Source organism: Myotis davidii, unplaced genomic scaffold (genome assembly GCF_000327345.1).
Source record: "Myotis davidii unplaced genomic scaffold, ASM32734v1 scaffold259, whole genome shotgun sequence".
Classification (NCBI taxonomy): Eukaryota; Metazoa; Chordata; class Mammalia; order Chiroptera; family Vespertilionidae; genus Myotis; species Myotis davidii.
In genome coordinates this window covers 6,907,644-6,922,935 of record NW_006292687.1, presented here as the reverse complement: position 1 = coordinate 6,922,935, position 15,292 = coordinate 6,907,644, and the positions used below count along the sequence as shown (strand labels likewise).

Sequence of the window (15,292 nt, the reverse complement as noted above, 5' to 3'; positions counted from 1 at the left end):
AAGCCGAGCTTCCTGCCTCAGGGCCTTTGCCCATGCTGTCCCTCTGCCTGGCACATTCTTTCAGCAGCTACTGCAGGGTCTCAGCTCAGATGTTCCCTCCTGGAAAGGGTGTTCCTGACCCACCACATGGCAAGCTCTGCACAGCACCGGCTTATTCCTTCAGAGCATACAAGGCTGGGACCAAGTCTGCTTTGTTCCCTACCACACCTCTACGGCCTAGAACAGCCCTGGCCCGAGTCAGTGCTCAATAATTGTCGAGGTAATGAATGGACAGGAAAGGTCAGGAATAGCCAGGGGCAGGGGGATGGGTCCTCTGCCCTGCATGTGCCTGTTCTTCAGCGGGGCCCGAGATCACGTTAATAATAGCCGTGCCAGGAGCCAGTTGTATAACGTATCTCGGGCCTTCTCTTGTTATCATCATGACAGTTTCCACGTCTGAGCATGACAGAGTGCCAGGCCTGTGCTCGGCTTCTTGGGAATAGTATCTGGACCCCTTATCAAATCCAGCCAAGGAGCTGGTGGAAAGTGAGGCCTGGCGAGGTCACCGTCTGCCGAGCGTCCCAAGGGAAACACCGGGCAGAGCTCCCCCATGGCGCGCCCGCTGCTTGTGAGGCCCGGAATCTTGACTTTGGTACCACGGTGAGGTGTGTGTCCTCTGGCTTAATGCCCGGCAGCCAGAATAGGAGTGGCAGGTAGAGGCCAGGGCGCATCCCCATTTGGCTGAGTGTGTCTGATTTCAGTGCTCACATTGTGCTTGCCCACGTGGGAGCAGAGGAGAAAGTGGTTATGAGATAATCAAGTGCCTTCGTGCCTTTCCTTTTCTTTTCTATTGATTTCAGAGAGAGGAAGTGAGAGGGAGAGCGAGAGAGAGAAACATCAATGAGAGAGAAATAGCAATTGGCTGCCTTCTGCACGCCCCCCGACTGGGGATCAAGCCCGCAGCCTAGGCATGTGCCCTGACTGGGAATCAAACCAGCAACCTCCTGGTTCATGGGACGATGTTCAACCAACTGAATCACACCGGCCAGGCATCCTTTGTACCTTTTCTGTGTGCAATGAAAGAGCATCTTGTCACTAACCTGCATTCTTTCTTTTTTTAATGCTAACATTTGTGGGGGATTTTTCTTTCTATAAAAGCAATTCATGCTCATGGTGGACCATTCAGAATAGAAGTATGGCCCCTGTTAAGAAGCTGTGTACTGTGTTTTATGTAGTGTGTGTGTGTGTACATATGTACATATCTAAGTACACACATAGACAAGAGTACACATGTAATTTTGTGTCCTGCTCATTTCAGTTGTAAAAATAAGCATTTCCCATTTTATTTAAAGCCCTTTATAGGTTAATTTTAAAAACCGTATGAGCCCAGTCGGTGTGGTTCAGTGGATTGAGCGTTGTCCCAGGCACCAAGAGGTCACTGATTTGAATCCTGGTCAGGCCTGAGTTGCGGGCTCGATCCCCAGTAGGGGGTATGCAGGAGGCAGCTGATCTATGTTTCTAACTCTCCCTCTGCATTCCTCTTTCTCTAAAAAAAATCAATAACAACATATTAAAACACACACATACACCAAAAAAACCTGCATGATGTATGTCATATTTGTAGTGTGGTTGGCTGAACCATTCTTCTCTACTGACACATTTCCCCTAGTATAAATAATGTGAGAAATATCCTTGTACATGAATCTGTGCTTGTACTTCTGATTCTTCCCTTGTGTTGAATTCCTGGTAGTCAAGGACATGGACACACTCAGGTTCGTTCTGATGACTTCCTCACAGAGACTCGGGGCCGGGTCTGTGGCTGTTAATCTTCCCCCGGTTAGTCCTCCCATCAGTTAGTTCTTTTCTCACCGAGGGGTCGCCAACATTCCCCGGTAACCACCTGAGACTCGCAACCTCTCTGGTTTCTCTGCAAAGCCCCGAAGCAGCAACTACCTCTCGGCTGAGAAACAAATACGGATGACTGCCCAGTGGCACTGCGAAGGGGTGCCACTTTCTGGCTCCTTACAGTTAAGAGTAGGGTATCGAGCATCTCTCTGTGAGTCTGACATTGGCTGGGGGGTGGCCTTTTACAACCCAAATCCTCTGGGGCCAGAGTCATCCCTGCAGAGTCGGGGGGTCTGGTCACTTTCATGGCAACGCTGTCTTTTCTGTCCTCACCTCCCAGGTTTTGGGCCCTTGTCACAGATGCCAGATGATTTGCATTGACCAGCAAACTGGGCAACGAAACCAAGATGTTTTCCAAAAGCTTTCAGAGAGTCGAGAGAGAAAGGTAAGCATGACTGCAAAGTATGGTACCCCATTTCAAAATCCGGGTGTGTTACCTCCCCAGAGTTACATCCCTCATAGTGCCGAGTAATTTTTAGAAGCAGGAAACATTCAAAGGCTGTTGGGCTACCATTAAGGTTCTGACTTCATCTGTGGCACCATCTTATCTTTCCTTTCTGCCTGTCTCTTCACGTGTATGGGGCTCTTATTATGTGTATTTTTAATGCCCTCAAATCATGTTGAAGAGATATGGAGTACAAGTGAAAGCGAGTAAGTGGAGTAATTCTATTTTTGGATTATTCTTCTCTTCACTGCAGAGTTCTTTTGAAGAGTAAAATGCCTTATGGTGTACAGAGTAGCTGCATAGAAACAGTAATAAATTTCACTGTACTAAGCTTGGAAGTCATCTTCTTGAGGGTGAACATGCCTGAGTGCTGTTGTCGTGGGGTCCAGATGATAAAAGCTAAACTTACTTATTTCCACTGCCTGTTAGAACCGTTTGTGTGCAAAGAATTCCAGGAAGTCAAGTCAGCAGTTAGGCTGCGCTGAGCAATTTTTGAAAATTAACTGAAATAATGCAAATGGTTAATCTCCCTCCAGTAACACATTGGCAGGTTAAATCAGGGTAAAATGTTCTGCACAGCTTCCTGTGTTTCTCCAAGACCAGGGTTTTGTGTCACAGTATTTGATTGACACAATCTCCCTACAGATACGGGGTAGATATGGTTTTCAGAGATGTTGCACTTGAGTGTTATACCAACATGTCTGTCTGCTCAGCAGAGGCTGCTGTACCAACAAGGGGCATAGGGACCTTAAGCCTGCCCCGTGCTGCCAGGAGATGGGTGGGCACAGACACTGTGATGCATCCAAGCATCTTAGAATTCTCATGTGCACAAATCTTTTATTTTTTTAAAATTTGGAATATTTTTAGATTTACAGAAAAATTACAAAGCTAGCACAGAGAGTTCCTGTGTACTCCTCGCCCACATGTGCACAAACCTTAAGGAATTAATTTGGGGCCTGGAACATGGGGAGCAGGTGGCCAACTGATGTTATCACAGGAATGAACAGGTCTGGGAGCACGTCACCTACGCCAAAGGGTTCTTACTGGCTCAGCGGCGGTGATGGCAAACCTTGATCAGACTGCATTTTGGACCCTCCTTCTTTATTCTGGAGAAGCTGGAGAATTTGCCTGGCATCACATGTTCTCATGGAAAATGCAGCGTAGACAGGAAGGAGGGAAAGAATGGGTCCAGCCATGAAGAACATGGGGTGATTTGGGAAAGGACACCTTAGATTGAGGGTCTTTGGTGTCTGCAATGAGGATCCCCCTTGTTTCCCAGGACATATCATTAAATATGTGACTTCATTTCAGTTGAACATTATTTACAAAATGTTTTCAGCCACTAAAGTAATCTAGTTGTTGCTGCTTTGTCCACAGGTAAACTTCGGAGTGTACCTGATGCACATGTCTGTGGATTTTTCTTCTCCATGTTTCCTGTCCGTAGGATCTCAGGTGCTGCCTGTGTTGAAAGAAAATGTAGAAAGCCACGATTTACCTGCTTCTGAGAAACATCAGAATGTTGTCTCCTAAGATTCTTTTTTTTTCCAGCTTAAATTAAAATTTCTCTTTTACAACGATCTCCACTTTTACTAAGATCATCACGTGGCTCAGTAGGAAGGACTTGGTCTTTTGAATGAGGAGAGTGCTTTTCCTCTTGGAGGTGGACAGCCCTCTCTCTCGCTTCCCTCTTCCTCTCACTCCTCACTCTCCACCGTGCACTGGCCCCGCTCAGGAGGGCAGTTTCAAGGGCAGAAATGCCACACCCACACCCATGTATTGGAGGTATGAGTTTTAATGAGCTTCATGCATGAGATGCTCACGGGGAATATCTAACCTCCTTCGTTTTGCCATTTCCCCACACTGTTACTTTGTCTTTAAAAAGAACCATTAGGTGCTCCTCAGCCCCCTGTATGGAGGAAGTAGTCTAATTTTGAGGGAGTGAGAATGTGCCCCCCCGCCCCCCCTTCCATGTGAATGGAGGAGGTGGGTCTATGCTCAGGGCTCCTGGGTGTGACTTGTAGCCCTGTTCCTTAGCAGGGGTTCGGCCAGGATATCCATGTGTTGAGCAAAGGCACAGACCATTGACCCCTTCCTCTTGCTTCCGAACCCTGCCCACCGTTCCTCTCCCACTGTGAGCTGATGCACCAAGGAGTCACACTCAGTGAGGGCGGTGTTATTTGAGCAATTGTGTTCCCTCCACAAGGCCCCTGGACAGTGTTGGTCCACTGACCCCAGAGTCTTCAGACCCCAGTCTGGAGAACCCTGGAGATTGAAGGAGTCCGTCTGTACCACTGTGACCAGCGCTCTTGCAGGCTCCAGCTGCACAGGTAATGAGGTTACCTGTCCCATGAGTTGCTCACAATTTCCTCCCTATAGTGAGCTTGTATCTGCCTCCCGGTAACTTCTGGCCATGGGTCTTCCCTGTCGTCTAGAGAGCAACATAGAGGGAGGCTGCACACACCCACATCCACCCTGCTGACGGAATGGAGTCCCCCCGAGAACCCCAGGCCATTGGCCAGGCCTTCAGCCCTTTCCACCTGTGCCCAACGCCCACAGCCTCTTCCTAAAGCCAGTGTCCCCGCATTTCTCTGCTGTTGGTCCTGCTCAGGCTGCTGTGTCTCATCTAATCAGATCCCTGGGAATTAGGAGTTGTTTGTTTCGCTATCTTATTTGTAGGAGCTGTGCTGTTCCCGGCACTTGAAGCTTTGGAAGGTGGGGCGTGGCTCTGTTCTCTGGGTGCTGAGCTGCAGCCTTGTGCTCGCACTGTCATTGGCATGCAGGAGTCCGGGTAAGGCCTCTGATGCAGGGGTTTTGAGGTCAGTGAGAGGAGGCACTTGAGGTTAGGTGGGGATTTCATGATTTCAAACTTTATTGAAAACTCGACCTCTTTTAAGACCCAGCGCTACTGCCTCCTGTATATGGGCCTGTCCTCACCAGTAAGCCGACTGAAGAACAGTGCTTCTCATTGAGATTTCTGCATTCTGTGGGGTGGCTTCCTATGCAGTCTCTCATGCATTTATAATTCTGTGTCCCTTCCTTGGTTCCCACTTCCTGAAGTTTGGCTCCATGTGCTTCTAAAGAATATGAAAATCAAGGACAAAATCCCTTGAAACTACGTCTAACCCCGAATATCAGAGTCACCGAAAGTCAGATTGTGTGTGTGTGTGTGTGTGTGTGTGTGTGTGTGTGTGTGTATGTGTATGTTTGTGTTTTACCAGTACCGGGTACAGGCAACATCAACAAGTCTTTCTGGGTGATCCCTCCATGGTCCTTGAAGCCGGGGAGAGGTTCTCTTTGGCATGCCTTAGGGAAATGCCAAGACGCCTTTGAGGAGGGTGGTAGTGCTGACTTTTCCCCAGAGAGATGCAACCTCACCCCCTCCTCAGCCTTGTGGGATGGGGAAGGCAGGCGGCGAGTCCTCCCTCCTGTTGAATGATGTCCATGCGTTTGCTTTCCGTTCAAGATGTGCCAAACAGGATGCAGGGCTACGGAAATGAAAGATGACACAAGAGGGGAAAGAGACTAATAAGGAGGTGTGAAACAGTGTGTCTAAGACATGGCTTTCCTCCGAAGCCTGCATTTGTAGTTTGGGGAGTGTTCTGGGCACAACTGGAAACAGAGGGAAAGCTGACAGACTTTCCAGTGTGCCTTTTCGCAATTCCCTTGTCCTGTGCTGACAAAATTAACTTTTATGTATCTCATCTTGCAAATCCCCAACTAAACATCATCCTCTATGAGCAAGTTATTGAGCATCTCTTAGCCTCATCTGAAAAGTGATGAAAACCATGGCACTTACCTCACAAAATTGCTTGAGAATTAAAAGACATTTTGAATTTTAGCCATGTGGCAAAATCATGCTTGAGTAAGCCTCGTCTGCCTCCTGGTGGCAGCCTTAGGTAAGTGCAGCTTCTGTTACTTTAAGAGGCTGAAAACTAGTTCAGATTGGTCAGCAAATCCCAAAGGGTGGCCGGCATTAGGGCACGTCTCTTGCCTGGCTCCCTAACAGACCAACTCTGAGCAATTGTCATTACCGATGTTGGTGTCCTTTAAAAGTTAGTTCCTGAGTCACTTCTTGGTCAGATTAATTTTCAACTTACATTGCATCAACCATTCTTTTTGGGCCCCTATTTTTTCTTGGGAATTTCAAAAAACCTATGCTGCTTCGAATCAGCTGTTTTGCCAGGTATGTATCTCTGTCTCATTATCTCTCTTTCTCTATATAAAGTCTTAAAATATAGTTCCTGGTCTCAGCTACAGATCCAGGTTTTGTGGCTGTGAAGCTTATGCAATTTTAAAATCATCTTTAAGGAAAATAATACTAAATAAAAATTAGGTACAAAAAGGGAATTTTCCTTGGCTGGGAAGAGAAAGGGTTTTGGAAGAGGCCTGTGCGAGTGACAGGTCCTAACCCTACGCTTTGTTCTTTCTGCAATGAATCCACGTTTGCCAGGCTTTCTTGCTGCTCTCCTTTCCTGTTCCTGCTTCCTTTTTTTGGCAGTTTTCAGAATAAAACACATTTTGTTCACTTTCTAAAATAAACAGCCACACAAAGACCTGTCCTGATCTTTTATCTTCCACCTGTGGTTGGAAACGAATTGTTTCCACTCCATCTATACCAGGGGTCCTCAAACTTTTTAAACAAGGGGCCAGTTCACTGTCCCTCAGACCATTGGAGGGCTGGACTATAGTTAAAAAAAACAACTATGAACAAATTCCTATGCACACTGCACATATCTTGTTTTGAAGTAAAAAAACAAAACAGGGACAAATACAATATTTGTATTTGCATGTGGCCCGTGGGCCGTAGTTTGAGGACCCCTGATCTATATGCCCCTGAAAACAGCCACTCTTTAGCCTCTTCTCAGGCCTGAGGGTGGAGCAGGGTCTGCTCTTAGGAAGATAACCAGGGAAGGCACATGTAGGCCTTGGAAATAGAGGTCATTTGGGCAGGGCACTCTGTGGTCCCAGGTGCTTGGTGAAACTCTAAAGAGAGAGCAGGGTGGGTCACAGGTGGGCATGAACTCGGTCCTATGGACTCCTTGCCCTTTAGAAGGGTGGGCAGAGCGAGGCCCTGATAGCACGAAGCAGAAGGCAGGGCCCTCTTGCTCTGGCCAAGGGCAACACTGGTAAGAACTCTTCTGGGCAAAGTGAGCTACCACTGAGAGAAGACCTACAGATGCTCAAGGAAAAAGCCATTTGCCCACTGGCTTCATCTACAGTGAAGCCCACCAGGCAATGTGCCTGTTACACCCTAGGGCAGTGGTTGGCCAACTGTGGTTTGGCAAACCGCTGCTCACGAGGCGGCTCTTTGGCCCCTCGAGTGTGGATCTTTCACAAAATACCGACTTCTGCGCATGGGCCACGAAGTTTCAATAGCACTATACGTGCGCACCCGCACGTGGTATTTTGTGGAAGATCCACACTCAAGGGGCCAAAGAGCCGCATGTGGCTCGTGAGCAGCGGTTTGTCAACCACGGCCCTAGAGCTTCCAATCAGCTTTTAATGTAAATGAACAGTCAAGAGCCACAGAAAATTTGAGAATAACCTCTACTATTAAGGAACAAAACTGAAAGAAAGAGGAAAAGAAAACCATCTCAAAGACTACAGAAACAATGCAACGAAATGAAAACTTCAAAGAAAATTAATTAATAATATCAGGAAAATGCTGGAAGCAAGAATAAGATGCCTTTTAACAAGTAAGAGACCAAGAAAAAGCGATTGAAAATGAAAAACATGAATGCTGAAATTAAAATTCAGTAAAAGAGAAGGAACATGTAGTTGAAGAAATTTCTCCGAAAATATAACAACATAATAAGAACTTAACAGAGTGGAAAAGTTAAGAAAGTTAGAGGATCTGGGTAGTGGTCCAACATCCAAATAACAGGAGTTCCAGCAAGTTGAGAAAACTGTGGAGAGGAAATGATCCGAGATGTGATCCCAAGACATCCCCACAAGTCAAAGAACAGGACCTCTGGGTCAAAAATACCAATGGAACGTCAACATGATGAGTGAAAAAGAGCTCACAGCAGGCCATGTCAGCAGGACATTTCAGTGTATTGCAAATAACCAGAAGGTCCCAAATCCTGCAGAGGGAGGGAACAGTTACACAAAGTAAACAGTCACCACACCACAGACCTGCTCAGTGCCAACAATGAAGCAATGCCTCCAAATTCTGCATGAAAATAACTTCCCAGCTAGAAGGGTCTATAATGTGTATTACGCGAATGAAAAGACGACAGCATCAGTGGCTCACATCTGGGTACTCATGCCTCTTTGCAATGTGAGTTTGCTTCCCCTTCCATCAGGAATTAATGTAAATGAACAGCCAAGAGCCATAGAAAATTTGAGGATAACCTCTACTATAAAGGAACAAAACTGGAAGAGAAAAAGAAAACCACCGCAAAGACTACAGAAGCAGTGCAATGAAATGAAAACTTATTTCCTTGCTCCTTAATTCTAGTCTGGCCTCTCCTCCTCGCCAAAGGCTGCTGCCTTCTACTTCTTTTTTTTTTTTTTTTTTTTTCCCCCCCCCCCCCCCCCGCTCCTTCTACTTCTTCTTCTTCTTCCTTCTCTCTCTCTCTCTCCTCGCCCAGGGACCCTTCAGTCTGCAGGCCAATGCTGTATCCACTGAGCCAAACCAATCTGCGCTGTTTTCCTCCCTTCTTTTTCCTTGGAAGAAGGAAAGTGGAAAGCCAGAGGGTTTGAATCCATACCAAAAGGAGGGATACAGAACTCTACTTGGACACAGAGCAGTCCAAGTAAGACCCCAGAGGCTTGACATAGTGTACAAGTTGGGGAACTATGATGTGTTCCAACCATAAAGTGAAAGAAAGGATGGAAGGACATGAGGTTGGAGAAAGGGGTACCAGTCTGTCCTCACATGGAAGCATTACAAAGCCTCTCTTTCCCACACTCCCTCCTCACTCTCTTTTTCCCTTTCCTAGGTCATCTATTTGCTTTAACATAACCCCTCAATTGAAAATTGAAAACAATTCAGGCCTTAGTCAGGATTTTCACCTTTATCCTGAGAACAATAGGAAACCATTTGGCAGACTTAATTAAATGAGTGGTCAGAGCAGGTTTTCTTTTTAAGTTTATTCTCGTAATAGAATGAAGCAGAAGTGCAAATATGGTGCTTCTAAGTCTACAACTCGAGAGGCCTTACTCTTTCTTGTGTTTCTGTCATCTCCATGAGGACATTCCTGAGGAAGCCTACTGGCATGGAACAGATACATGGCAGAGACTTGAAGAGCCCAGGCAGCCCAGTTGAGACTCGTCTAGAATCTAGACAAGTGGTCGGCAAACTCATTAGTCAACAGAGCCAGATATCAACAGTACAACGACTGGAATTTCTTTTGAGAGCCAAATTTTTTAAACTTAAACTATATAGGTAGTACATTGTTATTAACTTAATTAGGGTACTCCTAAGGCTTATGAAGAGCCACACTCAAGGGGCCAAAGAACCGCATGTGGCTCGCGAGCCGCAGTATGCTGACCAACCAGGTCCAACCAGCACCCATACTTACACATGGACAGAGGCTACTTTTTAAATTTTTATATACTTTTATTGATTTCAGAGAGGAAGGGAGAGGGAGAGAGAGATAGAAACATCAATGTTGAGAGAGAATCATCGATCGGCTGCCTTCTGCATGCCCCACACTGGGGATCAAGCCTGCAACCTGGGCATATGCCCCAACCGGGAATGAGCCATGATGTCCTGGTTCATAGGTCGACGCTCAACCACTGAGCCAGGAGGGCTGAGGGAGGCTATTTTAGTCCAACCAGCAGCAGTCAAGCTTCCAGATGCCTGCAACTGCATACGTGACCCCAGCTGAGCCCAGTCTGAATTGCTGGCCTCCAGAATTGAGAGCAGAGAAAATAGTTGTTGATTTAAGCTACTATGTCTGACAGCTGAATGGCTTTCTTAGTCCTGCTTCTTACCCACTGCAGTTGGAGTCCAGAGTTCTCTTTGTGTTTTGAATACTCTCAGTCCCTTTGCTCCAAGCTTGCTGTTATTTCATCAGTACAACCAAATCAAACCCTTTGTGGCTTTTCTATGAATCTTGTTGGGGTTTGTTCCATGTTCCAAATACTACATCCATAATTCTTTTTCATTTGGGCCTGCCAGACTGCTATGGAACAACACACCTCAGATTCTCAGAAGCCTTTTTGCCTAAATGAGAGGATCTGCTAGGCACTCACTGAGACCTTAACAAAGGGTCTTACAGCCACGTTTAAAAATTGATCTTTACCAATGTCGTTTGCTAGCTGGTCAGTCTGGGGATGAGAGATTCTTTTGTTTTACAACCCAGCAAGGCTTTAGCCGTCTATATTTATCTCATTGCAAACAGAATGCCTTATTATATGCTTCTAGAAACACCTAGAAGATATTTTCTACACACTGTTTAGAGGTCTCCTTTGTCAAGACCACAAGTTCATCACATACATTTTCTATCTTTCAAATTACTGTAGGCAATTGTTTCCCCAATTGTCCCATTGCTACATAACACAGGGAACCACATCCCTGGTCTTCAGTAATAATTTCCCCACCACTTTTCTAGGCTAGACCTGGCTTCTTCAGGTGGCAGCCTCAGGTCCACATTCTGAGAGGGGAGAGCAGATGTTGTAAGGTTTCTGGTTTCAAGAGTCACACATGCTACTTCCAACATATTCTACTTGTCAAAGCAAGTCGCAAAGCTGGCAAGGAGTCGGGGAACAGGCTACCTTTGGATGGGAGAAGTGCCAAAGCTGTATTACAAAGTGGTGGGAATAAGGGGGTAGGAAGGATTACTGTGGCCATCTTCATCAGTAAAACTGCTACACCAAAGTGAGTGTGAGGATAGAAAATGAAGAGACTCTCAGACATTAGAGTTCTCAGAAACTTATCTTCTCTCAGGAAGTGACTAGGCCATGTATTTACAAAAATTGAGAGCATAAACAAACAAACAAACAAAAATTAAGTGATCTAGAAACCAGGGGCTCCCACATGAGAGAGGCCAAGGAAATTTCCAGGAGGATGCAGCTGAGAGAGCCACACTCCAAATCGGAGCAGGGAGGTGAGGACTCCCAGAGGAGGCCTCTGAGAGGGACGTCTTCAGGGAAGAACACTGAGAAAGTAGTTGACGGTATTGAAAGAGGCATTTTCAGGGATGTGGCGGGATGTGAGAAGACATAACCAGTTCTTCAAGAAAAAATAAGCAACTGAGAAAAGTGGAGGCAAATAGTAACTTCAGGAAAAACAAAAAATTGTACATGAAAGGTCATGTAATCATGCGTAAACTTGGCACAAAAGTGAACAATAGTAACGCAATCATCATTTTAAAAATTGCTGGGCAAGAACGTAACTAAAATTGGGATAAAACTATATTGGGAAGATCGAGAAAGGGAAGTGGTCTGTAACGAAGGTAAAATCCACATGTAGCATGACAGAAAGTCAGAGTATTAAGCTCATAGATCAAAGTACAGCAGTGCACTTACTTCTAAATAAAGTAGTGCGGTGGGATGGGGGGTGGTTGTAAAATAGGGGGATAATATTTTTGTTATAACTTTTTATTGCTCTTGACTTTTTAAACCAAGAGAAAACATTACGTTACTAAAAAAATAATGATTTCAAAAAATAGGTTGAGAAAAATAAACTTTGGCTATTACAAGACAAATTATTGCTAAGAACAGTTTCAAGGGAGTTGTCAGAGCAAAAATCCATAAAAGAATCAAAAATAACATATATGATTAAAACACTTAAAGGTGCCCTAGCCGGTTTGGCTCAGTGGATAGAGTGTCGGCCTGCAGACCAAAGGGTTCTGGGTTTGATTCTGGTCAAGGGCATGTGCCAAGGCCGTGTGCGTTGGTTGCATCCTCCCTGGCCCGGGCCCTGGTCAGGGTGCGTGCGAGGCCCGCACACACTGACATTTCTCTCTGTCTGCCTTTCCCTCTCGCTTCCACTCTCTGTAAAAATCAATGGAAAAAATATTCTTGGGTGAGAAGAGAAAAAAAACATTTAAAGGATTAATTTTAATTTAAATGCCAGTCACCATGTGAAGTTTTAAGACTAAAACCAAGTAAGGAAAATTCCAGTCCCAGAAGTCTTGTAGTTCAGAGGGATGGGCATGTAAGTAAGCAAGTACTTACATTGCAACATGAAAAGTGCTACGTGAATAAGGACATGTAGAAAATAATTTGAGACACAAGAGAGACAATCCTTGTTTGGGGTTCAGCTAGGGATGGCTCACTAGATGTGAGTGTTGAAGGGATAAGTGGGCTCAGCTGGCTAATTAGATAGGAAAGGACATTCCAGATTGAGCTCCCCATGAAAATCATCAGCCCCATAACAAGTTCGGGTGGCCTGAAACAGGATGTGAAGTGGCAAATGGCCGGAGATGAGCCCGGACTGGCAGACTGGGGCAGGTCAGAGAGGGTCTTGTGTCATGCGAAGGGGGTTAGCGTGTCAGGATTTTACCCTAAGGCGTGACACATCCAATGCACATCTTAGAATGACCACTGGCGCTGGAGAAGCCAGTGGAAGATCAAATGCAGGATTCCAGACTGGGGAAGGGAGACTCCTTAGAAGACCAGCGTAGGAAGTGAGGGCTAGACAGGAAGGAAGAGTTGAGACATATTTCAGAGGCTGATTCAGTGACAGGTCATAGTCACCAAACACAAGATAGAGGATTCATGGATGACTCTGAGGTTCACTCATTCATCAGATTTTTTTGTGTGCCTTTGCTAGGCACTCTGCTAGGTTCTGGGGGGCAGGGGGCGGGGGACGCAGGGGGAGTAATAGGGTAAATACAGCATGGTTCCTGCCCTAGAGGAGCTTTCAATTTAGTGGAAACACAGATAACAAATAAACAAGTTACTGTAGCTGTGATGCTTCATTCTCAAGGGAACAGAGCCCCGAGGGACTTGAGAAGATGTCAAAGATGGAGAAGGTGAACCCAGGGTGGTTGAACTACGAAGCTGAGGGAAAGGAGTCCCTCCGCTTCGTGCTGACAGGTCCGTGCTGACAGATGCTGCCAAGAAAGTGGGTAGCAGGGATGAGGACTTTCCCAGGTGGCACTGATGATCAGAACAGCAGGGAGGGTTGCCCACCAGATATCCGTGGGTGTGGAGCAGAGAGGTGGTGAGGATACGGAAAAATGAATACAGCTCTATTTGTAGAAACTGGTCAGGAAGTGAAGAAGAGACAAGCCAGTGAGAAGCAGGCTTCATAAAGACGTTGCTTTTAAGATGGCAAACGTGTGAGTACTTATTCTCACCTGGACCAGCTGTAGAACTTGTGGAGGAACCCAGGGCACAATGAAAACCTGGGGCCTCTAGTGAAACTATTAAGAATTTAGAACAGTAACAGCAGAGCATGAAACCAGTGTGGGGCTCCTCTGAGTGCAAGGCCCAGGGAGGGGGGTCAATGACAGAGTCTGGTCCCATTGCAACTGGGAAGGGAGGGTCCAGGTGGAGGGAGAGCAAGAGGAGATACAGGACTTTGGGAATCTCCTGAGATGGGGAGTGGAGGACAGAGGGAGGGGATGCTGGAGGCCAAGGCTTCATGCTGGAGCGATGGTTTTCTTTACTGAATAACCTGTAGGTAGAGGAAATGTGACAATTTTGCGGCAGCCAGAGGGCAGTGGGAGGCCACGCTGAGCAGCACTGAGGAGCCTGATGGGGGGAAAGGTCATTGCAGGTGGCAGACGGGGCAGGAGCAAGAGAGGCTGAGAGAGACTTGTGGCAAGCATGCCCTGGAGATGATGGGGAACTCATGTTGGGACATGGATGAGAAATGGGGTGTCCAGAAAGACTGGCGGGCTTGCTCAGTGCGGAGGTAGTTGCAGATGAAAGTGGGAGGGTAGGAGGCCTGGATCAAAGGAGTAGAATTTGTGGGGTTTGTATTCTGGGCATGCGCTGATGGTGAAGTTGGTGTGGCTTGGTCTAGGGGACTTATTCAAAGAATTAAGCAGCAAAAGCAAGGAGAGCTAGAAGGTCTGGAATGAGCAGCAGGGTTATGGATCATTGTTATTTTAAGACCAGGCACAGGTGTGCATGTGTGACAAGGTGAGTCCATAGAGAGGGGCGGTTAAAGAGGCAGGGGAAGGGGCAGAGGACAGGGAGAGGGGCACGGTATAGAGCCGCCTTGTGCAGGGGCGGATGTTCCGGGCCATTGGTATTATCCTGTGACCTACAGGAGGTAAGAACTGCGAACTTGGCCACAGCCGGGAATGGAGAGAACCGTGAATTCTCAATGGAAACGAAGGGGGTCGCCCGCGAGCAGCGAGGAGAGCGGTTTAGGCGGAGAGGAATCTCGCTGTTCCCGCGGGGCCGAGGAGGGCCAGTGCTCGCCTTCCTTCCCCGTTTCAGCGGGTCCCCAGCTCTCCGCCGACCCGCAGCGATTCGGTGACCTCGTGGAAGAGGCCCCCGCGGTCCCGCACGGTCCAGTTAGGGCTTTCGGAGACCTCACCGAACGAGAGGCCGCGGGGATGCCCAGGTCCACCAGCATCCACCAGGCAGCCCCGTGCCCGGCCTGGCGCTGGGGTCCCGGAGCGGAGCCTCGCACCGCATAGGCCTCTCTTCTGGCGCCCCCTGCGCGTGTCTCTTAAGAGGAGCTGCTTGGGTTCCCCGGCTCACCCTCCTCCTTTATAGTTTCCTTCTCCCCAGGGAAAACCCCGGCTGGGCTCCGGTGCTGCCACCACCCCGCTAGCTGCCGAGGCCGGCTTCTTCCTCACTCCCCCGTGCCCGGCTGGGGTTTTCTGAATTCGGGCAGCAGGCGCCCGCGCCACTGCCTGGATCTGGAAAGGGTTAAGCCCTCTCCCAGATGGGTAAGCAGCCGGAGGACAGCCACGTCCCCCCGCCCCCTATCCGATTCCTGGAGCTCTTAGCGGTGCAGCTCGGCCAGGACTCCCCGGGCCACAGGGCGCACGTGCAGACGGAGCAAGTGGCGTCCCCGCTGCCCGAGTTTGCAGCCGAGGGGGTTCC

General features: G+C 47.6%; 1 protein-coding gene across 1 annotated transcript in view; it reads left to right on the top strand.

Moving 5' to 3' along the window:
- The window catches only part of MOCOS (molybdenum cofactor sulfurase), a 44,117-nt gene extending 40,211 nt beyond the window's left edge, over positions 1-3,906 (top strand). Inside the window, exons 16-17 of the mRNA XM_015565559.1 lie at positions 2,165-2,269; positions 3,707-3,906. Of these exons, the coding sequence (XP_015421045.1) occupies positions 2,165-2,269; positions 3,707-3,859 (258 nt within the window). The 3' untranslated portion in view covers positions 3,860-3,906. The remainder of the gene's footprint in view (positions 1-2,164; positions 2,270-3,706) is intronic.
- The last annotated feature ends 11,386 nt before the right edge of the window (positions 3,907-15,292 follow it).